At 33.9% G+C, this 27001-nt stretch overlaps 1 protein-coding gene and 1 pseudogene across 1 annotated transcript; one reads left to right on the forward strand and one right to left on the reverse strand.

Annotated features, from left to right (window-relative positions):
* The first annotated feature begins 19323 nt into the window (after nucleotides 1-19323).
* Nucleotides 19324-20993, forward strand: LOC108455414 (uncharacterized protein At4g15970-like; annotated as a pseudogene).
* Nucleotides 20994-21288: 295 nt separating this feature from the next.
* On the reverse strand, nucleotides 21289-23121 carry LOC108454582 (30S ribosomal protein S21, chloroplastic-like). Its single transcript, XM_017753085.2, has 2 exons — nucleotides 22486-23121; nucleotides 21289-21578 (listed from the first exon to the last, which is right to left on the reverse strand). The coding sequence occupies exons 1-2, from the start codon at nucleotides 22908-22910 to the stop codon at nucleotides 21467-21469; spliced, it is 537 nt and encodes a 178-aa protein (XP_017608574.1). The 5' UTR covers nucleotides 22911-23121; the 3' UTR covers nucleotides 21289-21466.
* Nucleotides 23122-27001: the final 3880 nt, after the last annotated feature.

A 27001-nucleotide genomic window follows, 5' to 3' on the forward strand; every position in this document is an offset into this window, starting at 1 on the left:
GAAAGCGGAACATCAAGTGCCTTCAGGATTACTTCAGCCGATCACGATACCCGAGTGGAAATGGGATCGAGTCACAATGGACTTTGTGTCCGGACCGCCATTGTCGTGAGTAAGAAGGATGCGATTTGGGTTGTTGTTGATAGATTGACTAAGTCGGCTCACTTTATCCTCGTGCGTCACGGATTTTCATTAGATAAACTAGCTGAATTGTACGTTTCTCGATTGTGAGATTACACGGGTACCGATTTACATTGTGTCGATAGAGATCCGAGGTTCACCTCGCGATTTTGGAAGAAATTGCAAGAAGCTTTGGGTACCAAGTTGCATTTCAAAGACCGCTTTTCACCCCAAACCGATGGTCAATCCGAGCGGATAATTCGGATACTTGAGGATATGTTGAGATGTTGCATCCTCGAGTTCGATGGTTTATGGGAACGGTACCTACCTTTGATTGAATTCGCTTACAACAATAGTTTTCAATCAAGTATTAAGATGGCGCCTTACGAGGCTTTGTACGGGCGTAAATGCCGTACACCATTGTTTTGGACCGAGCTCGGTGAAAACAAAATTTTCGGAGTGGATTTGATTAAAGATGCTGAATGTAAAGTAAAAGTAATCCGTGAAAGTCCGAAAATAGCCTCCGATCGTCGAAAGTCGTGACGGATTTCAAACGAAAGGACATTGAGTATCGTGGGAGATAAAGTGTTTCTTAAAGTTTCGCCGTGGAAAAAGATACTCAGATTCGGCCGTAAGGGCAAGTTGAGCCCGAGATTCATTGGGCGGTACGAAATCTCCGAACGAGTTGGCCCAGTTGCGTATCGTTTGATTTTGCCCCCTGAACTCGAAAAGATTCACAACGTCTTCCATGTTTCAATGCTTCGACGCTATAGATCTGATCCATCGCACGTGATTGATCCATCAGAAGTTGAAATTCAAGCCAATATGAGTTATGAGGAAGAACCAATTCGTATCCTGGCACGTGAAGTGAAAGAGTTGCGAAACAAGCGGATTCCGCTAGTGAAAGTGTTATGGCTCAAACACGGGATAGAAGAAGCTACTTGGGAAACCGAGAACTCTATGAAAGAGCGATACCCAACCCTATTTACCGGTAAGATTTTCGGGGACGAAAATTTCTTAAGTGGGGGAGAGTTGTGACAGCCCAAAATTGACCCTAGTCGGGATGTGGTTTCGGGACCACAAAACCGAGGCATAAAAATAATTTAAAATTTATTTTGATGCCTATAATATGTGTGCTCATGTGTGACATTTTGATGATTGATTTAGTGTTATAAAGGTGAATTTCACTAGAAGGGACTTAGTAGTGAACTTTGAAAGTACGATAGGGAAATGTGTGATGACTAATTAAAGCATGCATGCAAAACTATGGACTTGCATGTCAAATTTCCCCAAAACAAGCTAGTGGCCGGCCATGACATGGTTTATGGGCAAAGAAAACATGTTGAAACATGTTTTGTTAATGCATGATGAATTAAATGATAAAATAATTAATGATGTTGGATGAGAAACAAAAAAAAATCAAAAAAAATAGCTCATCCTTTCCCCCATTGCCGTGCAAGTGAAAGAAAAACAAGAAAAAATTGTTCATCCTTGTTCTTTCCTTTTGGCCGAAAATACTAAGGAGGAGATAGGATTTTTGCTTCATGCTTGGTTTAGAAGAGATCTAGAAGGAGATTTGGCTAAATTTGCATCAAGATTAAGGTATGTATGAGGTTGTGTTAGGAGTTTCATGCATGTTTTGGTTGCTAACTTGATGTGCATGTTAGCCATGGTTCAAATCCGTGTTATGCCATGGAAATGGCATTTGGCCAAAGTTGTTATTGTGTTAAAGCCATTGCATGCTAAATGTGAAGCTTGCTAATGATGCATGCAATGATGGATTGACTACTCTTGAAACTTCTTTGTACCAATTTTAAGTAAGACATTGAGTTTTTTTTTTTGTTTAACCATGATTGAAGTTGAAAGGGCATGATTGTGATGTATTCGCCATGATGCATTCATGAGCATGGTTCATGCTTCTTGCATGTTAGTTAAAATTTGTGTTTTGGATGGCTATGGACACCTTGAAATTGACCTTGCACTTATATGTGTATATATGATTGCACATGATATTTTGATTATGAAGAAAGTGATGAATATGTTGTTTAAAGAAGAAGTTTGTTGAAGAATGTTGTGAAATTTGCATGTACATTCGGCCTAGTACACATATGATATGAAAATCTTGCAATTTATTTTTGATTTTATGCAAGAATGACTAAGCATAATCGGCCACATGAGGGGAATTATTGTGCATGCATCCGGTTAGAGGAAAGCTTAATGATGCCTATTCTTGACTTAGGTAATCGGCTACCTTGTTGTGAGCTAAGGCCGAATGTGTGCATAATTAAAGAAAATTGACTAAAGTGCTTAGTTATGTGATGTTGAATCAATGATATGTGTATTCGGCCAAGGCTAGCAAGCGAGACTTTAATAAATTGAATTTGTTTGAATTAGCTCAAGAGCTTAGAGGGCCACAATTGGATAAGGGAAGGAAAAAGTGATCGAATAGCCGTCAAAGCCGTTCGACAACATCCGAGGTAAGTCCTCAAGAAATGACCCTACTCAATTATGTGAAATGAAAAATTGATGTGTAATGACTATTGATTTATGTGTGTATGAGTATTTGAATGATACCGGGCTAAGTTCAAGGCGATTATGCTAGTGATATGTTTGTGTTTGAGCCTTAGTAACGAAAATGAAATATGAATGGGAAATGATTATTGATGTATATGTGTGCATGAGCAATTGAATGATATCCGGCTAAGTCCCAAGACATTTATGCTGGTAATTACATCGGGTTAAGACCAAGGCAATTGTGCTAGTGACTACATCCGGCTAAGACCAAGGCATTTGTGCAATTTGTGAAATCCGGGTTAAGTCCGAAGGCCATTGTGCGGGTTACCATAACCGGGCTATGTCCCGGCGTTTGAACAGTAGCTATATCCGGTTAAACTCAAGGTATGTGATTTGAAAATTATAAGCTTGCTGGAAAATTTTCAGCTAATGCATTTGTGAAACTTCCCAATAACAAGGTATGTGTTGTGTGTGCTTTGCGCGCTAGGAGTAAGAGCGTATGAATATTCGCTCCTATGATGGAACGAGTTATCGGCCTTAACGAAGCCGTTATTTGTGTATGAACATAAGAGTTGGGATGGTGAAGTAAGTATGATTATGTGAATGTGTATTAATGAAATGATTCATTTGGCTATGTGAATGTAATGCTTTGGTTAAAGCTGATTTTATTGCTTGAGACTTACTAAGCATAAAATGCTTACTCCGTTGCTTTGGCTCTCTGCTTTTATAGATTGTGCTCGGTAGCAATCGGATTCGGGATCATTAAAGTCGAAGTCATCTACACTATCAAAGCCTCCATTTTGGTATAATTTTGGTTGAACTTTGAAATGGCATGTATAGGACTACCCTAATGTTGAAGGTCATGTACCTTTCGGTTTTGTGTAAGCTTGGATAGCCATGCGAAAATGGCTTATATACGTTTTTAGTATGATTCTATAATAGTTTGTATGATAATCATTATGGGGTATGAAATTGTTTGAAAGGATTAGCCATTGGAATGGTTAATCATAATCACACTTTGTGCTATGTGTGCAAAAAGGGCCATTTGAATCGTGGAAATCATGAAATAGGTAATGGTTACTTTGAAAACAGATGCTGGCAGCAGCAGTGGTGTGGTTTTGAAAAATCACCAAAATTTGTAGGAATGGTATTAAATAGTGAATAAATTATGTAAATTAACCTTAGTGAGTCTACTTTCATGTGGAATAAACGAAACGGTCATAGGAGTTACATGTTAAGAGATATTAAAGCTATTGTGAGATAGGGCCAGAACGGTTTCTGGGTCCCCTGTCGTAACTTTAAAAATTTATTATAAATTATCCAGAAATAATTAGGAGTCATTCCTTATATGTACAGATTCCATTTTGAGTCTAGTTTCATTAGAAACAAACGGCACCAGTATTAAAGCCCTGTACAGAGAGATATTCAAGTTGTAACGCGCGAAGGTCAGAGCAGTCGATCCCTGTAACATGGGTCACTTTTACTAATAAACTGTACCAATTGGCCCAACCAAAAATTCTAGAAATAAATCCATGGATGGAAATATGAGTCTAAATTCAGGGAAAATTTACAGAATCAGTTTCTGAGTTTTGAAACTCGAGATATGATTTTTAAGGTGACAGTGACGCAGATTTCCAGCCTGTCTGGAAATGTCAAATTGGTGGGTGAAATATGTGGATTTGGCTTGTTAACCCCTCGTGTCCGACACCGGCGATGGTCTCGGGTTCGGGGTGTTACAGTCACACTGCATCTTAAATTTGAGAAAACAGGATGCTCAAAATTGAGTACACGAGCAGAGACATGGACATGTGTCTCAACCTTGTGTGCGACACAGCCTGGAACACGGGCGTGTGTCTTGGCCGTGTGAAACCTGCACCTAATTTTGAAAAATTAAATTAACCACATGGCCTAGCACACGAGCGTGTGGCTGGCCGTGTGGCACAAGTCAGAGAATTACACGGGGTCGAATAGGCCTACAGCATGGGTGTGCCCTAGGGTCACACGGGCGTGTCCCTTGGACCACACGGGCGTGTGAACCTTGTGACTTGTAAATTTTTTGAAATTTCACGAAAAATTTTTAGAGCTCTCAGTTTGATTTTAAAGCTCATATTGGGCATCGAGGGTCCATTTAAGGGATGTTATGAATAATCTCAAGAAATGAATAGTGGCTATTATGAATTATCTGTAAATGTCCTGAAAACTCCAGTAACACTCCGCAACCCTGTTCCGGCTTTGGATTCGAGTTTAGGGGTGTTACAGTACCACTTATTTAATAGCATCACATACATTATACTTATTATAGCATAGTACCAATTCACACGAAGTTATAAAACATACCTCATATGCATGTTCAACTACTATTTTACCTTTCATCATTCAACCACAAATCATTCCACACTTCAACATTATAAGGCAAATTATACACATACCAAAATACCAAAACATAAGCCAAAACAAGTGGCTAATCTCAACAAAACATTTATAGGCCAAGATTAGCCAAAATAACCTATACATGCCATTATAACCAAAATCAAAACATCTAAAAGTACCGATAGAACCGATGGATAGTTTGGTATAACTCTGACAAGCTTCCAACCCGATCGAGCTTCTGATAATCTGTAAAGTAAGGGATAAACAACTATGTAAACAATGAATGCTTAGTAAGCTCGTACAAATTTTAAACATAATATTCCAATTCAATAATAAACTTTATGTGTTAAATATAAAGCTATACCAATGCCTTAAGATTTATCAACTACATAACCATGAACTCATAAATGAGTAAATCTATCAACATCATATATATATATATTCATTTCTAACTTAATAGAATTTTATAAACATTATACACCATCATTAACCTTTTCATAGAACTATGAATTACTTCATTTACTTACTTTCCATTCCATTTAGTAAGCATAAACTTAAATAACAACAGCAACTCACTTATTAGTATATCTATTCACACCATAGACAAGTTCATCCATAACATACGTAATTTCTCATATATAAGTACATCATTCAATTCATCAATCCCTTTTTAAACATATGACATTTTAATAATGAACTTACCGTTTCATTTCCTTTTCTTACCTGTTTCATTTGTATTGTAATATCCTGATTTTGGACCTAGTCGGAATGGTGGTTTCGAGACCACAAATCTGAGATAGAAATAATTATTTTATAATTATTTTGTGGTCTATGATATGATTTCATGATTGTGTGAAAATTTCATGAAGAAATTCTATGCATAAAGTGCTTAATTTGAAGTTAAGGACTAAATTGAATAAATTGCAAAACTTGTGTTTTAGAAGCATTTTGCATAAAATTGAATTATATTATTAATTAGAGGTCCTTAAAAAGTAATTTGACCAATTTCTAAAAAAAATTTGGACAAAAATGGGCTTGGAAGGGTAAAAATTTAAAGAATAGTAAAAAGGGCATTTTGGTCATTTAGGGGTAAAATGAATTAAAAGACAAATTTTAAAACCCAAATGTGTCCATCTTCAACCCCATGGCCGAATATAGCAAGGAGAAACCATGGATAGGGTTTTTCAAGCTTCCAAGCTCGATTGTAAGTCCGTTCTAGCCTCGTTTTTAATGTTTTTTACGTTTTTGGAGTCCCGATAACTTGATTTAGCTTATGCTAGCAATAATTCAACCTAGGGTTCATAATTGGAAAAATACCCATAGGTGAAATTTGTGTATTTTGGTGTTTTATGATAGAATATGAGGTTTTAAATTATGTTAGACAACTTGTGCTACTCGGTTTTAAGTGAAAATGAGTAAAAGGGCTTAATCGGTAAAAATACCTAATAATCATAAGTACATGTTAGAGTGAGAATTTGATGTTGCTATAGAAGGGAAAAACGATTAGCATGTCATAAAACATAAGAAAATAGGCTGAAGTTTAATTTACGAGCTTTGGGGAAAAAGTGTAAATATGCAAAAGTTAGGGGCAAAACTATAATTTTTCCAAAATATGATTTTGAGTCAATTTGAATAATGTGAGTCCTAATTAGACTATATTTTAAATGATAGAGCAAGGAAAACTGAAATTCGGGCTAAAATGGGGAAAATACCAAGTTGTGGACGAAATGGTAAAAGTAGCCATTTTCGTATACGAGGTAAGTTCATATGTAAATGTTGGTAACATAGTTATTATTTTAAATGTTTTAATGTTATTTAAATGATATGATAATTATTATGAAATATTATACTTGTGATAATTGTTTGATAATATGTCAAATTATGTGATATACTTGGAAAATGTGAAATACTACCGAGTATCGGTATCGGCATTCCGTAGAAGATGGTTGAGACACATGATTGGGAAAAAGGTCCCATTGAACCTTAGGAATGGATTAGGATACAAATGACATGTCACTGGGATATTTGGGCATCCGAACTTGTTGAGTTGAGTCCGAGTTCACTTATGGATGCGAATGTCCGAACTCGTTGAGTTGAGTCCGAGTTCGTGAGATGTAACTAAGCATCTGAGCTCATTGAGTTGAGTTCGAGTTCGCTTATGGGTGGGTTACATGGTAGCTTGGCTACATATGTGGCACTTATGTGCAAACTTTCCATGTATATCCGAATTATATTCCGATGTGTTAAACGGGTAAAGTTCTACTCAAATGGAGGAATACTCGAGATGAAAGGGACGTATTGGTAAGTGTTGTGAAATGGATACTTTGAACAGGTATGTACTTAACCCTCGGGTTGAAAACTCAATATAACAACAATATGGTAAGATGATAAATGAAAATATGATATGAATGTCTTGGTGATGATTATGCAAATGATGTTTTATGTTTGCTTATATGGTTATGTTACTTGCTATTTGCATGTGAACTTACTAAGCATTATGCTTACTCCCTCCTTTTCGTTCCTTGTAGTTTTGACAAGCCAGCTCGGAAATCGGGAACGGTCGGAGGCTCGCTCACACTATCCGTATACCATCTTGGCATAATGGCTTGTATATTTTGGGTATGGCATGTATAGCATTATAATCATTTTGTATATATGGTCTTATGATATGGTTATTGAGTGGTATGGAAATGCTTGGTAATTATTAGCCATTGGAATGGCTAATCATGATCATATTTGGTGTTATGTATGTCAAATTGCTAGCTAATCCATGGAAACCATGAAATAGATAAAATTTACCATAAAATAGATTCAGACAGCAGTAGTGACGTAAATTTGAAAAATCACTAAAAATATTAGAAATGGAATTAAATGATAAATAAGTTATGGAATCGAAGCTTCATGAGTCTATTTTCATATGGAAGAAACAAAATAGGTATATGAGTTATATTTTGTGAGATATTTAAGTTTTGGTGGAATAGGGTCAGAGTGATCTCTGTATCCCCTGTTCTGACTTTAAAAATTCACTATAAATTTTAAAAAAAAAAATTAGGAGTTTTATTTTATATGTATGAAATCCTTATTAAATCTAGTTTTATAAGAAACAAACAGTATAGTCATTGAAACTCTGTATAGGGAGATATCTGATTCGTAATACACATGGGTCAGAGTAGTTGAACCCTGAAATAGGGGAGGGTTTAACTAATAAACTGTACTAATTGGCTGGACCAAAAATTCTAGAAAAAATTTAGTAGATAGTTATATGAGTCTAATTTCAGGAAAAATTTACATAATTGGATTTCGAATTTCGGAACTCGAGATATGAATTTTTAAGTGACTATAATGCAGATTTCCAGCTTGTCTGGAAGTTTTAAAAATAAATTGTTTGAGCTGTTAAATTGATAAATTAAGTTTAGTAACACCTCAAGCTCGACTCTGGTAACGGTCTCGGGCGTAAGGGCGTTACATGTATAATACCAAACATAAGCATAAACATCAATCATGATATCAAGTTTGACATAAGCCTAATCACCATCATCCATACACAAGTTAACGCATTTTAAGTATACAATTCATTTGGAGTCAATCACATAATAAACCATTTTATAAGAAAATTCACCTTTTGAATCATACCAGTTTTGCATGAACATAAGCATATTCCTATTTTTGTCAATTATCATTTCATTGTATATCATTAATATTAAACATGATATAATGTAACCATAAGCTTAGCATAAACCTAAGCATTATCCACAATCTCAACTATTGAATTCATTTATGTTCAGATAAATATTCAATAAATAACAAATCTTTCAAAATTCTTTAAACAGACCACCTTACCGAGATTTTCCATTCGAAGAATGACTTACGGATAAGAGTACATCATCAACAGAAGCTCATAGAGCTGATTCACCAGAACACACCAACAGAAGCTCATAAAAGCTGAGCAGAAGCTCGTGAGAGCCGAACAGAAGCTCGTGAGAGCCGAATAGAAGCTCGTGAGAGTTGAACAGAAGCTTGTAAGAACTGATCTACCCAAATCACTCCAAACAGAAAGTAAAACACGAGAGTTCACAACACATGCTAAACCTCGATTTACTTGGGTAATATGCCGATATCTCCCTCCAATACCATCTCCACTCCCCCGTCATACACCAAATCACGAATGTACTCAAATCTCGCGTTCAATCTAAATTTAGTATTAAATTCGATAATATATTTCCAAAAATAATTCAATTCTAACAATAGAACATATATATAATACCAATCATCAATTTATACAAATGTTAAATTTTAACCGTATGAACTTACCTAGCTAAATTGCAGAAATGTCAAGGTACATGGGTATTTTGGTAATTTTTCACTCTCCTTGATTTTCCACCCGACTTTGATCTAAATTAATAATTTAATTCAATATATTAATTTATACAATAAAACAATTCATTTCATGCAATTTGGTCATTTTTGACATTTTTACAAAATTACCCCTGAAGTTTTACTTTTATTCAATTTAGTCACTGAGCCCAAAACATGCCAATTGTAACATCCCAAAATAGGGCCTAAACGGAATAGTGGTTGCAAAACCACAAATCCGAGGTATAAAATTTATTTTATTATTATTTTGAGGTTCATGGTATGATTGCATGATTGTGTGAAAATTTCGTGATGAAATTCTATGTATAAAGTGCTTAAGTTGAGGTTAGGGACTAAATCGAATAATTTGCAAAACTTACATTCTAGAAGTTTTTAGTATGAAATTGCTTTGGAATATTAATTAGGAGGGTTTAAATAAGAATTTGACCAATTTTAAGTTCATGGACAAAAATTAGGACATGGAAGGAATTTTTGAAAGTTTAGTAAGGAGGGGCAATTTGGTCATTTGGATATTAAATGAATTAAAAAGGGAAAAATAACACAAATATGGCCATCTTCTCAATTAGTTTCTGCCGATTTTTGCTCTCCTCCATAGCTGGGGTTTCTTCAACTTTCAAGCCTCATAGTAAGTGATTCTAAGCCCCGTTTTTAATTATCTTTACGTTTTTGGAGTCCCGGTAACTTGATTAAGCTTATTCTAGCAATAATTCAACCTAGGGTTCATATTTGGAAAAATACCCATAGCTGAAATTTGTGTATTTTGGTGTTTTATGATAGAATATGAGGTTTTAAATTATGTTAAACAACTTATGCTACTCGATTTTAAGTGAAAACGAGTAAAAGGGCTTAAATCGGAAAAAAAATACCAATAGTCATAAGTATATGTTAGAGTGTGATTTTGATATTGCCATAGTAGGGAAAAATTATCAGCATGTCATAAAATATTAGAAAATAGGATGAAGTTTAATTTACGAGCCTTGGGGAAAAAGTGCAAATATGTGAAAGTTTAGGGGTAAAAATATAATTTTGCAAAAGTTTGGGCACAGACTGTTTTAATAAATGTGAATATTAAATAAGTTAAATTTTCTATTATAGATCAAGAAGAACGAAATTCGGGAGTAGATCGGGGCAAAGAAAAAGTAAAGGACTAAATTATAAAGTTTAGTCACATTTTGTATCAAGGTAAGTTACAGTAAATAAATGCAATATTCTTTTATTTTACATTATTATTTTCAATATCCAGCATTTATATATTTATGTTATGAAAATGTTTAAAGTCGAATTTAAGGTGAAGTGACAGAGGAAAAGTGTTAGAAAGCCCGGTTGAACCCTAGGAATGTTAGGATATTAGGGTTGACAGATGTAATGAAATGAGCCATGTAAGTCCATATTAGAAATATGGCTTTGGAGACAGATTGAGCCATGTAAGTCCATATTATATATGGCATTGGAGACAGGAATAATTCATGTAAGTCCATGTCAAAGACATGGCATTGGCGAGATATTGAAAGACGTGAATGACCCTAGTATCCTTAGTATTCCGAGTGGTTCAACGGGTCAGGTACGAAGTTAAATTACAATGAATTAACAGCAAAGGAAAAGTAGATTATATTTATGAAAAGGAAAGGTCGTAAGAAAGAAGGTAAGGGATAAAGAAGAAGATAGAAATTGAGAAGTAAAGAAATTTATGATGTTAGATGATATTATGCATAATTATCCATTATGTTGAATGTTGTGATTTATTTGCTTGTAAGCTTACTAAGCCTAGTGCTTAATCTCTTTATTTTCTTCTTTTATAGTACTTATCTAGCCACTCGGGATCGAAAGAAACGCTCGGAGGCCGATCACACTATCAAAGAAATAACTCGGTATAATTAGACGTTTTGTTTTGGGTATGGCATGTATAGAAACTTAGCTACTTTTGGTATAATATGAACAATGAATGATGTGTAAATACTTGCTGTGATTAGCTAATAAAATGGCCGATGGTATACATGTTTATTAATATGTATGATTGAATGGTGATTATCACATGAAAATTATGAAAAATGTGAAAGTAACCTAAAAATAGATTCAAGTAATAGAAATGACGTAACTTTGAAAAACCACTAAAAATTGTAGAAACATATTTTAAGATGAATAATATATGAAATTAAATCTTATTATGTCTATTTTCTTATGGAATAAGCAAAACAGGTAAAGGTATTATATTTTATGAGATATCTGAGTTTCAGTGAAACAGGGTCAGAGCGATTTCTGGATCCCCTAGTTCAACTTTAGAAATTCACCATTAATTGTACAAAACTAATTAGAAGTTGTACTTTATATGGTTAGAATCCTATTTTGAGTCTAGTTTTAATAGAAACAAACGGCTTAGTCATATGAATTTTTTACAGGAAGAAACGTGGTTCAAAGTAAGAAGAGGTCAGTGCAGTCGAGTTTTGAAACAGGGGAAACTTGAACTAATAAACTGTACTAATTGGCCAAGTCAAAAATTCTAGAAAAAAAATTAGTAGATAGATATATGAGTCTAGTTTCAGGAAAAATTTACGGAGCTTAATTTCGAGTTTTGAAACTCGAGAAATGAATTTTTAAGCAACCATGACGCAGAAAAATAATTTATTCCGGAAATTAAAATAAGTGGTTTAGAGTTGTTTAAAAGGTAAGATAAGTTTAGTAACACCTCAAGCTTGACTCCGGTGACGGTTTCGGGCGTGGGGGTGTTACACCAATTAACCATTTTTAATGCAAACCCATTCTAGCCAAATATTCATGGCATTCAATACAGCCCATTTTTGCAATAATTTCACAACAGACACTTATATTTTTACTATTTCAACAGTTTAGTCCCTAATAAAAATTTTATTAAAAATCACTTAATAAAATACTTTTAAATAAAAATTAATATCTAAAATTCATCATTTAACATAAAAAATCACAAGATTCATCAATGACAACATTCAAAATCTTTAACAGTTTCAAAATCGCAGGTACAAACTAACTGGATCTAGTTACAACGATCTCAAAAATATAAAAATTACAAGAAATAGAATCGATTATACTCACATGTAAAGGAATAAAGCCAAAACAGAAACCTCCCCTATAGCTATGGTGTTCGGTGGAAGAAGAAAATGAAATAAAAATGTGTGACACCCCTAACTTGACCCTGGTCGGAAAGTGGTTTCGGGACCACAAAATCGAGTCACAAAAGTATATAAATTTTCTTTTCTATGTTTATTATATGTAAAGTTTCATGTGTGAAAGTATCGTGTTTTAATTTTGTCATTTGAATGTGGAATTATTAAAAAGGACTTATGTGAGAAACTTGAAAATGTGATAGGTTGATTTGTAGTGGCCAAATATTGTATGGTTTAAAGTATGAGGACTTGCATGTCAAATATCCCTCCCTCAAGTTAGTGGGCGGCAAGGCTAGTGGATGATTGCCATTTTATGCCTTTTATATTAATAAATTAAATGTTAAATGAATAAATTATATGAAGTATGGACTTATATTAAAAGAAATGGGTGATAAAAACAAAGTTGGTTCATCTTTCTCTTCTCCATTGCCGTACCTAAAGAGAAAAAGGAGAAATTGAAGTTAAGGCATTTGGTCACCTTTAAGGGATTAAGGTATGTTAATGCTCTTTCATTGAAAATCTTTGTATATTTGGAGTGGTCATCAAGTATAAAAGCTAGCTCATGGCAAATGTTTTTGTAAATTTATGAAGATGACATTTGGTCATGGATGTTTGTATTTTTTTTGATGTTGTTTTTGATGCTTTAGTGTATTGAAGGTTGATTATAGATGAGTTGAGCTTGGTAAAAATTGAATAGTTGTGGACAATCGGCTATGTTGAAGTGCTAAATGAGTGCTAAATTGAGCTTATGATAGTAATTAGAATTTGGGAAATTTATGCATTTTTGTGGTCCAAGTGTGATAAGAACCATACGGTTATGGCATGTAAGCATGAAGATTTGTGGAAGTTTTAGAATTGGCCTAAGTGTTTTCGTCATTAACATATATATATTGCCGAATGTATGCTTGAAGGATTGGTTAAGTACATTGTTGTTAAATGCTTGTTGATTTGTATAATTGTTGCCTAGCTACGAAATGAACTTAGGATATTATGGATAAGTTCAAGAGTGGCAAAATTGAAATGAAGTTTGCTTGTGCCGAATGTGCATATAAGTAAGTGGAGTTATGTTATAATAGAACTAAGTGTGGCTAGTAAAGCCTATTTAGTTTTCTTGCTATGTTTGACCATAAATATGATACATATTGAAATCTATTGTTTTAGATATAGATTAAATGATATGTGATTGCCAAATGTGATTGTTAAGTGAATAATATTAGTTAAGTACTCAAGCAAATCTATTGTTTTACTTAAGCTTAAGAGCAAAGAGGATCAAAGTCGGATAGGGGAAAAGAGGAAGTAAACGAATAGCCGTGGATATCTAGTCGTCGACCACTTTCGAGGTAAGTTTTAAGTGATTAAACGTTGAGTAAATTCAATCATAATAGAACATAATGAGTTGATTTAATAAGATATGATGTGGCCATGATATGTTTTAAACTCAAATGGTAAGTTCATAAGTGTTTGGACTTGGAAATTTAAGAGCAAATTGTAATAATTTGCTTAGGACAACAGCAGTAACGTGATTTTAGAAAATCACCATAAATTGTTGGTGTGGAATTATAGGCTGAATAAAATATGTAATCAAAGCTTAATTAGTCTAGTTCCTTATAAAAGAGGCCGTGTGAGCAAAGAAATTTCCTATAAAGAGATATTTAAAGTTGTGTGAGACGGTGTCAGAATGACTCCGAAATCCCCTGTTCTGTTTTTAGAAAATCGTTATAATTTTCACAAAAATGGTTATAAGGTAAAATTTATATGCTTAGACTCCTTAATGAGTCTAGTTTCAAATTAAATTGAATATAACACATTTTGAATTCTGTACAATGAGAAATCTGATTCGTAGTGAGGAGTGGTCAGATTAGTCGAACAGTGAAACAGGGGAAAACTTTAAGAAAAATCTGGTATTGATTGGCCACACCTAAAATTCTGAAAATTTTATAGATGAAAGATACATGAGTCTACATTCGGGGAAAATTAACGGCAATTGATTTTGAATTTTGTAGCTCCAGTTATAAACAATTTAGTGACTGTTGCTCAGGAAAACTGCTTGTAGTGAATATGTGATTTTGTTGTAAACTTTGATGAAACTATTTGAGTTGCTTATAAGCTATTGCTGAAATTGATGTACAAGAAAAATATGAAATATGTATGAGATATATATATGTGACAAGGCCTAATGGCCCATGTGATGAATGTGAAAGTGCATATATGTGACAAGGCCTAATGGCCCATGTGATGAATGTGAAAGTGCATATATGTGATAAGGCCGAATGGCCAATGTGATGAATGTGAAAGTGTATATATGTGATAAGGCCGAGTGGCCAATGTGATGGATGTGAAAGTGTATAAATGTGATAAGTCCCGAAGGGCATTTGTGTCAGTACCATATCCGGGTTAAAACCCCGCAGGCTTTATGCGAGAATATTATCCTGATTAATGTCCGTAGGCTCCGTGCTCGTACTATATCCAAGCTCTAAAGACCCGATGACTACGTGTGGAGATTATGTCCGGTAAGACCCGATGACCACGGTGGAGATTTTGTCCGGTAAGCCCGAACTAAAGGTTTCATTGAAGATTCGAGTAAAGCGTAAGATTATACGACTTCACAAGTAATAATTGGTAATAAATACATTCAATGCGTTAAGTTGGTCGTATGTATTTTGAGATTATATTTAAGCTTGATTTGGACTAAATCACAAGGTCGTTATATGATGCATATGTGAGTAAAGTAATAAGACCGTTTCTATGATTATTGTGCATTTGGTCGATGTGGAAAGTTAGGTGAAAATATGTAATGTACCTATGTTTACAAGAGATCACTATCAAGTGAGAATTTATCTGCCTATTATATATGATGAGATGTGCATATTCGGTAAAGGGATGGTATGCCCGAAGGAAGAGTGAAATAAAAATACGAACAACTATGTTATAATTTGGTTGTTATCTGTTGACATTGCTTAAAACTTACTAAGCATTGTAATGCTTACTCGCTTTACTTTGTTTCCTCTGTTTTATAGATCTCATTTGGAAGCTACAGGCTCGGGGATCGTCAGCAACTAGTCACACTATCACTATCCACTGTTTGGTACTGCTATGTTTTGGATTATCTTATGGCATGTATAGAATAGACTAGTAGCGGGAGGATATTTTGGTTAATGTATATAAGCCATGCGAAAATGGCTTTAAGTATACTTTGATCATAGCATTATAATCATTTTGTACGTCGTCCGTCGAGAGGTATGGAAATGTTGGTAACGGTTAGTCATGGGAATGGTTATTCATGATCACTTTTGGTATATGTATGACAAACTCTAGTTGATCCATGGAGGATCATGAGATAGGTAAAGTTTACCTTAAAAAATTGATGCCGGCAGCAGCAGTGATGTGAATGTGAAAAATCTCTAAAAATAGTAGAAATGGAATTAAATAGCGAATAAATTATGTAAACAAACCTTGACAAGTCTATTTTCATAGTAAAGTAACAAAATGATCATATGGACAGTATGTTAAGAGATATTTAAGTCTTCGTGAGACAGGGCCAGAACGGTTTCTGGAGTCCCTGTTCCAACTTTGGAAATTCATTATAAATTAACCAGAGACATTTAGAAGTCATGCCATATATGTATAGATTCATTTTTGAGTCTAGTTTCTATAGAAACAAATGGCATCAGTATTGAAGCCCTGTACAGGGAGATATCTGAATCGTAATGCATGAAGGTCAGTGTAGTCGCACCCTGTAATAGGGGAGAATTTAACTAATAAACTGTACTAATTGGCCCGACCAAAAATCCTAGAAAAAAAATCTGTAGATGGGAATATGAGTCTAGTTTCAGGAAAAAATTTACGAAACTGATTTTCGAGTTTTGGAACTCAAGATATGATTTTTAAAGTGACAGTGACGCAGTTAGCCAACTGCCTGGAAATATTTTAAATGAACTGTGAAAGCAAGTGATTTAAGTCTGCAAACCCCTCGTGTCCGACTCCGGCAACGGTCTCGGGTACGGGGTGTTACAAAATGTTTCAATTTCACTTTAATTTATGTTAATTTCTTTTTAATTACAAAATTGCCATTGAATCTATATTATTTTATCATTTCTATTCAAGTTGCCGTCCAACCCTATTAATTAATGCTAAATTACCACATAGGTCTTTCATCATTTAGTTAATAAGCTATTTAATCATCTAAATGTAATAATTACTAAGTTTTGCATCTTTTACAATTTAGTCATTTTTCTTTAATTCATTATCAAAATGTTAAAATTTTTCAATGAAACTTTAATATCACCTTAATGATATTTCATAAATATTTATAAAAATATTTACGGCTCAGTTTATAGAAACGAGGTCCCAATACCTCATTTTCTTGAACCACTTGACCTTAAGGTCTTAGCACTTGAACTTAATAAATCGCTTATAAAATAAAAATCACTATATCAAAAACCTTTCCAAGTCACAATTAACTCGTAAATATTAAATATAATATTTACGAACTTACTCATTTGATTTGGTGGCCCTAAAACCACTATTTTCGACTCCACTGAAAAACGGGTTGTTACACAAAGTTTAGATAAAAAAGAATGTAACTGTTTATGAATCAAGACTTCAATTGATGTTGTTCGATGGTTAAATTTGCAAGGATGTGCTTTTAAAGGTCATAATGAAATATCTAATTCAAGAAATCGAGGTAATTTTCTTGAATTGATTACATTGTTAGCTCCCTATAATGATAAAGTTTCAAAAGTTGTTTTGGACAATACTCCAAAAACTGCTAAATATACTTCTCATATGATCCAAAAGGAGATTTTACATATCTTGCAAACAAAGTGCGTCATAAGATTCATGAAGACATTGGAGATTCTAAATTTTGTATCATTATTGATGAGGCATGTGATGAATCTGAAATGGAGCAAATAGTTATTGTTTTGAGATATGTTGATGAGAAAGGACTTATAAAAGAGCGTTTCTTTGATCTTGTACATGTCCAAGATACTGCAACAATAACTTTGAAAGATTAAATATGTGTTGTTCTTTCTCGTCATTGTCTTAATGTTCAAAATATCTGAGGTTAAGGATATGATGGTGCTAGCAGCATGTAGGGTGAATGGAACGGTTTGCAAGCATTGTTTTTAAATGATTGTCCTTATGCATATTATGTTCATTGCTTGGCTCATCGACTCCAGGTAGCATTAATTGTTACTTCTCAAGAGGTAATTCCTATTCATAATTTTTTCTCTGATTTGAACTTCATTATTAATATAACTAGTGCCTCTTGCAAACGCCATGATCAATTACAAACTGCCTAAGCAATTGAAATTGCAAATATGTTGGTAATTGATGAACTTGAAACTATTAAAGGACTTAACCAATTTGACACTATGAAACGAGCTAGAGAAACCCGTTGGAGCTCTCATTTTAGTTCTGTTTGTAGCTTGATAAGGATGTTTGATGCTACTTATTATGTTCTAGAAAACATTATTGAAAGTAGCTCTAATTGTTCTATCAGCGGGGCCGGGGATGCAGCTGTAGCATATAAGAAGATTACATATTTTGATTTTATTTTTATCTTACATCTAGCAAAAGAGATAATGGGTATTACAGATATTCTTTGTCAACATCTATAACAAAAATCCCAAGATATTAGTCTTAAGCACTAAAACTTTTATACAAAAGTTGAGAGAAGATGGTTGAGACAATTTGTTGGAAGTTGTGAAAGCATTTTGTGAAAAACACAATATTGAGGTTCTTGATATGGATTCTCCATATGTGGTAAAACGTGGTCGTCACCAACATGTTGATTTCAATATGGAGCACCATTATCGAGTTGAGATATTCGATGTTGCTATAGATTCTCAATTTATTGAGCTAAATAATAGATTTAATGAATGGACAATTGCTCTTCTTACCCTTAGCTCCACTTTGGATCCTAAGGATGCTTATAAATCCTTCAATATGAATGATATTTGTTGTATTTTGGAAAAATATTATCCTCTTGATTTCACTGAGCAAGAGAAAGTAATCTTGAAGTATCAGCTGCAACATTATAAGTAAAATGTTCCAAATCATCTGAAATTGCAAAATCTATCTGCAATTTTTGATCTTTGTCAAGGATTACCAGAGACACATATGTCAAAGGTATATTTTCTTGTTGATAGATTAATTTATTTTCTGTTGACTCTTCCTGTTTCAACCGCAACTACAAAAAGAACATTTTCGGCTGTGAAAATTGTAAAAATAAGGCTTCTCAACAAAATGGAGGATGAGTTTCTTACAGATAATCTTATTGTTTATATTGAGAGAGAGATTGTTGAAACTTTTGATTCAGACTCTATATTTAGTGATTTTATTTCCTTGAAAGAACATCATGCACAATTTTAAGTAATGATACGCTATTTCTTCTTAATTGTTGGAATACTGCTTCTTTTGATTTGATTTTTTATATGCTTAAATCTATTATCATGTTGGAATACTACTTCTTTTGAATCGATTGTTTATATGTTTAAATCGATTGTTACATAGCAACTCTAATGTTAGCTTCCCTCTCCCCCCCAACCCCCAACCCCCAACCCCCAAGATTAACATCCTGGCCCCGCTAATGAAGCTACTATTTTCTATTACTAATAAAGAACTTAAATAATAGTACATATAATTGTTTCTGCTTTCAAATTCACTTTTTTTCTATTACCAATTTTTATTAGTCAATTATAACAAATATAAAACCTACCAAAATTAACAATTAAGCTTACTATTCTCTTTCAACAAAAAAGGAAAGAAATCCCTGATTTCAAATACCGGATTCCTACCTTTTTGCCAGCAATGAAAAATCTAGAACAATTTATTGAAAATATATGAAAATTTATTAACATTTTAATTGAAAGAATATGAAAATTAATAAGAAAAATGGAAAATTAATGTGCTAAAAATTATTAATATCCATATTATTGCTGCCTTGATTCAGTCATCAAGAGCAACATGAAAGGGTCGAGGAGAACTTCAAAGCCGCCGCCGTATTGTCTTATTGTTACATTGTTGATGTTCTTCACCTTCGTTTGCTTGATTTTACATCAGTTTTCTTACAAATCAAACACCCACTCTCTTGTCCACCCACAACATGTAAGAAATATCTTCCCCCATTAGCTTGTTTTAAATGTCAGATTTTTATTTTTATTTTTATTTTTTATGTTTGTTGGTGTTTTAACTTCAGGATTTTGAAAGGAAAACTCTGCTGCAAGCATTAAGGAAAGCTTCAATGGCTGATAGAACAGTAATCCTGACTGTCGTTAACGGAAATTGGGCGAAACCGGCATCAATCCTGGACCTATTCCTCGAAAGCTTTCAAATTGGCGAAGGAACGAAACGCCTTTTAAACCATCTGCTTATCATTGCTGAAGATAGCCAAGCTTTTCAGTACTGCAATTCCAAGCATCCCCATTGTTTCCAACTCAAAAACTTCCCAAAGATACAACCAAGAACCCCAAGGAACCTCATGTTGAGTCCAAGCAGAGTAATTTTATTAACCCAAATTGTAGAATTGGGTTACCATGTTGCTTTCACTGTAAGTTTATAAGTTTTCTGAAAATTGAGATTATTTTAGCTTTTGAGGCAAGTTTAATTCTGGTTTAAGATTGCAGAATGCAGATGTAATGTGGCTGAGGAATCCATTGAGTAAACTTGTGCCTGATATCGAATTGTCAATCGCTTGTGAGCTTTATCTGATGGATGCTGAAACTTATGGTATCAGTGGAGATGGAGGATTCTTTCATCTCAAAACCAACGAAAGAACTTACCAATTCATGAAAAACCTAAACTTAAAAAGGGTTTTGTACCCTGATTCTGAGCACCAATCCCTCTGCAAAGTTTCCGGGAACAATGGCTTCATCGACCTTATCAGAATTAAAGTTTCATATTTCAGTGAAGTGAATTTTGGTAGGCTGTCTGCCATGTGATTTGAATCAGATATATACCATACAAGCAAACTGCTGTGAAGACATTGATAGCAAGATCCATGATCTGAAGCTTGTTCTTGATGACTGGAGAAAGTTCAAAGAACTGTCTGCAAATAATGCTAGCTCGAAACGGTCGCCTTTATCGTGGAGAGCTCCACAGAAATGTATCGCATGATTTCAATTCTCAGAAAGCCCCTGGGACAGGTTTTTTGCCCTCATGTAAGCTGTCCAGGTGAATCCAACAAATATGTTTCCGATCTTATAGCTTTTTACGGTAGACAAATAGTATAGATTCAAACATTTTCCTATTCTAAACATCAAAAACCAAAAACCGATAAAGGTTGGTCAATTGCCAATCATTGTATGGATTGTAACTTCACATAAATTGATAATTGTCCTGAGACATTACCTCAGTTTTAAGATTACATATCACAAGATGCCGAATATAATCCGACAAACAATGCAAGAAACCATCGATTTCATAAGCACCTACCTAACATGAATTCAATAAACACTAGGACTGAAACTATCCAAGAGATTCGTCAATAACGCTTTAAGCAATATGATTTTCAAGAGTTCGAGAACCGACTAACAGATTAGTTTTATAGCTGCCGTTGATTCAACAGATTTTACGAGTCTGTCCCATTTAAATTCCAACCAACCTATTTAACTCAACATGAAGCAGCAAGCTCCAATATATTTCTTTCATCGTGTGATCCACCACCAAAGTTGGAGAAGAAGACTCAGGCATACCTAAGAATAAGATTTCACACCTTCCTTTGCAACTCAACGAGTGAATGAGCATAAAGAAAAACGAAAAACATAAACACAAATTTCAACATATAACTGATACTAACTGCCTTAATAAGGTCAGGAAAATCATGGTGATGTATAAACTGCCTTGAAATCTATTAAGGAATGAACATTTTTACTAAAAACATTTACAGGGTGAGGGTTCAACCAAGAACCAAAGATAAAGATTAGTAACTAAAAAGGCATGGCTAAATGTGATCAATAGGGAAAGTCTGCGTCGGGCATGTCCCAGTTATCTTCGTCATCCCCATCCTTCTTCTTTGACGATTCTTCTTGTTTGCTCGGTTGCGAGTATCTTGCTTGGGGACGCCTGCTCAGAGTGATGAAGAAGACAATCATAGATTATAGCAGAAAACAACATGGAGGATGCTCACCATTCACAAAGTAAGATTTTGACCCTAAACTCAACAAGAACATAAGAACTAAGAAGGGGAGGCTTTACCAAGTTCATCGGAAACTAATAAAAACTATGAATAGACAAGCTATATATCCATTGAGGTTCAATGCTACACCTATCTTAAACACTACTCTATATGCTAAATTTTGATGCCTTAATTATAAGATGATGAAGTTGTCTCCTAAAACCATATACCGGAGATAGATTGACTGAATTCGTATTTAACCATTGTAGTGGTAAAATCAAACCAAAGAAAACTACAACAAGCTTCAATGTTTTTTTTTTTTTTTTCCATTGGCTAACATACAAATATCTAACCAAATAAGCTTGTGATAAGCATTTTAAGTCATAACAAAACTGAATTCACAATTTCTAGCTTTATTTCTCTTTGCATAAATTCTATTCTCCCCACTTACTCTCCTTCATGCTTCACTAAGGGAACCAAATTTGCCTAAATTTCATATGAATTCTTCACCAAGCTTCAAAGTTTTTTTTTTCTTTGGCTAACATACAAATATCTATCCAAAACAGCTTGTCATCAGCATTTAAGTCATAATTAAACTGAATTCACAATTTCTAGCTCTATTTATCATTGCACCGTTGTTTTTCAAGCTTCACAAAAGAAACCAAATTTGCCTAAATTTCATATGAATTTTTCAGCCTTTCTCTTCTTTTCCCCTCAAATCAAGAACCAATAATACCCACAAAAACCAAAACTTTCAAAGCTAAAACAAAACCTAAATTAAACAAAAATTCAAAAGAAAAAAAAAGAGAGGAAGCTACACGTAGGACACGGCAGCCGAAGTTCTTATCTTTTTACCTTCTACGATTACGCTTAGCAGCCTCGCGTGACTTTCGTTTCTTCTCATCTTGCTTATTCTCATGGAACCTTCTTCTTTTACATTCTTGAATAACACCAGCTTTCATCACCTCCCTTCTGAACCTGTTAAGCAGCTTTTCTTCAGGTTCATTATCATCCACAATAACCTGAACGTTGTAAGCTGATTTGAAGAAAAGGGTATTCGAATATGCAAGGGAAGGGCATATTACTGATGACAATTCAGTTGATGATGAAGGGGATTGATCCTCTTGAGCTGACAACGAAAGGAGAGTGCTTTTGGGCTTTTGGGATGAGAGTGAAAGGTTGTTGAGAAGAGGCGCTTTGGGCGGCGGCGGCGGTGGTGGTAGAGGAATGGAAGGCAAAAAGGAGGAAAGGAACTTGGAAAGAGAGAGCCAAGTAGCCATTGTTACGGATTGGTGGAGTGTTTGTGGATGGGAATTCTATTGGCTTTGCTTTGATTGTTTTATCATACATCAACATAAGAAGATTAATTTGGGATCATTTTGGATTACTATGTCATCCAAATTGTTTTGGTTCAGCCATCTGGGTCTCAAATTATTAAAGCAGGAGGCTTGATATAGATGAGGTTTGCAAGTTACTTTACCATATCCCCATTTAACAAATATATACATTCGCCACTTTTTTCATGCGACTGTAATGTTAGAAGCTACAAAATTACTTTAACTCGGTTGATATTCAGTACGAGGGATGCGAATTCAAGTTTATAATTTTATTTAAAAGTTGATAATGATATATTAGTAATTATAAGCATTGTATAAAAATAAATTACACTTATATATTAAAAGAGGAGTATAAGGGGAGTAAGTTGGTCGGGACGAAAAGTAAGAGGTTATGAAGAGAGAGAAATACAGAGGGGAGCAAGGTGGTTGAGGTTGATTCACCCGTTAGGATGAAGAGTCAAAGATTATGAATAGTGGAAGTTAAGAGAATGTAAAGGCTAAAAACTCTTAATAACTCACGTGATGTTTGGTGATCAATAATTTCATGTTTATAATAAAAATTAAACATATGTTCAAATGATTATCCTTAGAATGTGAGTTTACAGTTGACCTCTTAATTTATTGATGACAGATTTATTATTTGAGTATTTTTCTGACTTATCACGATGGAGTATAACAAAAATAATAATATTAATGTATTTTAATGAATTTCAATTATTTTTATTATTAACATATTAAATATTTGATATAATCATTATTATTAAACAAATATTTGAGTTAAATTACATGATTTTATCACATTTTGATCAAATCTACCATATAAATACATATAAAAATTGCTTACATATTAACATAATATTGTGAAGATGTGTAATTTATAAATTTTATTCATTATATTGTAAGTATAAATTCTATTGTATTTAGAGGTTGCATATAATTATAAGGCTTGAAATCATGTTAATACTAAATTTTGATATTGATGACCGAAAAGATATTTCAAAAATATATTTATATATAGATAAGTACCTAGTGATATCACACGTGTACGGCTTGTTAAAAGAGGGAAACATTTACGAAGTACAATTTACAGATTGAGAATGAATTTAAGCTGGAAAGACTAGAGAGCGTAATAGCAGGCTTTTTCTTATCCTAATAATATAAAAAATTAATTAAGTATTAAAATGAGACAATTAAAAAATTAAATATGAAAATAGATAAAGGCTCTAGTGTCTATCGGTGTTGCCTGACCAACCGACAACATCACTCCCACTTTTCCTCCAATTATGCCAAAGTCATTATTTTTTAAAAAAAAAAATTAGTATTGTGTTAGGCAATGTCAATATATATATTTTAAGTAAAATACCAATATTTCTTCGGATATAGCGGAGTAAAAATATGTATTTTCTAATAATGTTGTGAGTAAAAAATATATTTTTAATAATGTTGTCGTCACAATACTAATAATATTTTTAATACTTTCTTTATTGTTGGTTAAAAAACAAAAGAAAAGTCAAATCCCCTTTTCTTTTACTTTTTTTTTTTCAATTTTTAAGAATTTTTTATTTAAAATAAAAAGGAGGTTTGGTCCCCCTACCCCACATCACCAGAAGAGGAAAAAAAACACAAAGGGTCAACAAAAAATTTTGAGTTCTCAAAAAAAGGGTTTAGTACATTTTGAAATAAAATTATTTTTTTGAGTTTTAGGAGGAAAATAAGAATTATTAAGGTATGTTAATTTTTTTGTAATAATAAATTTAAAAAATATTTTTTATAATTTTAGATTAGATTTTTGTTTATTTTAGCTATAACTTCTAACATTATATTTTAAAGATTAAATTTGTAAGGTTTATGGATATATTAAGATAGTTTTAGTATTGTATTTTTTATTTTGTAATAATAATTTACATATTTTAATATTAAAATATAATTTATATTTTACAAAATTAATATTAAAAAATTAATTATAAAAATGGGTTAGGAAAAAATTTATTTTCGTTATTTGTATATTGTTTATTTGTTCACCAATGATTAAAATTTTATTGTTTGTGTAGATATCGAAATGAGTTCTTTTATTAGAGCAAATGATCACACAACAATGATGATTAATGTGCCGGTAAAAAATGTTATTTCTTATCCATGGGTATAGTTATAAAATTGCACGTCAATTTTTATTTAATTGGAACATTTTAACTAATGTGCTAATTTAATATGGTCAGGGTGAGTACTGCGGTTGATGGCATGTGTCCATGGTCCAAACTATCGACCGGACGAACGGGTTATGCCGTACTTGGATGCCGTTGGATTTAGATTAGCGACATTGCTCCGGATGATCGAGTTAAGGGTCGACTTAATATCTGCATTGGTTGAGCAGTGATGCTCGGAGATGCACACATTTCATTTGCCGTGTAGGGATTGCACCATCACCCTGGAAGATGTTGCACTACAACTCAAGCCCCCAATTGATGGTTATGCGATCACAGGTTCAAGTAAAGTGTTTGAACTTGCGACTCTCTGCTATCACCTGCTTGGACGCTTGCCCGGTGATGGTGAAGCTAGATTTATGAGTTTGAAATTTCCCTAGTTGAAGGAAATTTTTGAAACCTTATCGAGTAGTTCTACTAAGTGGGAGAAGATTTGCGCTGCTCGGGCTTATATACTGCAGTTAATAGGGGGTACTTATGTTGGACTCAAATAATAATAAAGTGCACTTGATGTACTTGCCCCTATTGTCTAATTTGGAATATGTCTGTTCGAACGGTTGGGGCTCCACAGTATTAGCAGCGTTGTATTGTGAACTTTGTCGGGCAACAAAGCACGAAACACAATATATAGACGGGTGTCTGATACTACTGTAGTCTTGGGCTATAACACCCTATACCCAGCCTGGTCTCCAAGCCCGAATATTGGATGCCACACCTGTAACACCCCGAACCCGAGCCCGTTGCCGGTGTCGGACACGAGGGGTTAACAAGCCAAACCCACTTATAGCACCGACCAATTTGACATTTCCAGGCAAGCTGGAAAACTGCGTCACTGTCGCCTTAAAAGGCATATCTCGAGTTACAAAACTCAGAAACTGATTCCGTAAATTTTACCTGAATTTAGACTCATATATACATCCCTGGATTTATTTCTAGAATTTTTGGTGGGGCCAATTGGTACAGTTTATTAGTTAAAGTCACCCATGTTACAGGGGTCAACTACACTGACCTTCGCATGTTACAACTGGAATATCTCCCTGTACAAGGCTTCAATGCTGATGCCGTTTGTTTCTAATGAAACTAGACTCAAAAAGAAATCTGTACATATAAGGCATGACTTCTAATTCCTTCTGGATAATTTGTGGTAAATTTTCAAAGTCAAGAAAGGAGATCCAGAAACTGTTCTGGCCCTGTCTCACGAGAACTTTAATATCTCTTAGTAAACTGATCATATGATCGTTTCGTTACTTTCATATGAAAATAGATCCATCAAGGTTCGTTTACATAATTTATTCACTATTTAATACCATTCCTACTATTTTTAGTGATTTTCACATTCACGTCACTGCAGCTGGCAGCATCTGTTTTAAGGTAGGCCTTACCTAAATTGTAGTCTCTATGGACCAACTATAGTCTTGTCATACATAGGTCCACTTATGATCATATTTAGCCATTCCAATAGCTGATCATGTGACTAACACCCCCATTCCAATCCATAATCACATCATGAAACCATATATAATTACAAACCACAATTTCGAATGGTCTAATGCCATACTCCACCTTTACGAGCCATTTTCGCATGGCCGTACACATATACATCACAAAGATACTTGAAAACAACCAAGGGTAGTCCTATACATGCCATATCCAAAATTCAACTAAAGGAGTACCAAAAGGGCTTTGATAGTGTGGTTGACTTCAACTTCGATGATCCCGAATCCGATCGCTAACGAGCAAAATCTATAAAACAGAGAGCCAAAGCAACGGGTAAGCATTTTTATGCTTAGTAAGTCTCAAGTAATGAAATCGGCTTTGACTAAAGCATTACAT

This window comes from Gossypium arboreum, chromosome 9, assembly GCF_025698485.1.
Source record: "Gossypium arboreum isolate Shixiya-1 chromosome 9, ASM2569848v2, whole genome shotgun sequence".
In the NCBI taxonomy this organism is placed as follows: domain Eukaryota; kingdom Viridiplantae; phylum Streptophyta; class Magnoliopsida; order Malvales; family Malvaceae; genus Gossypium; species Gossypium arboreum.

Coding starts and splice junctions, on each gene's coding strand:
- LOC108454582 (XM_017753085.2), bottom strand. CDS start 22,910: ATGGCTACTTGGCTCTCTCTTTCCAAGTTCCTTTCCTCCTTTTTGCCT. Junction 21,579..22,485: donor GCTAAGCGTAATCGTAGAAG/GTAAAAAGATAA, acceptor CACTCTGAGCAG/GCGTCCCCAAGCAAGATACT.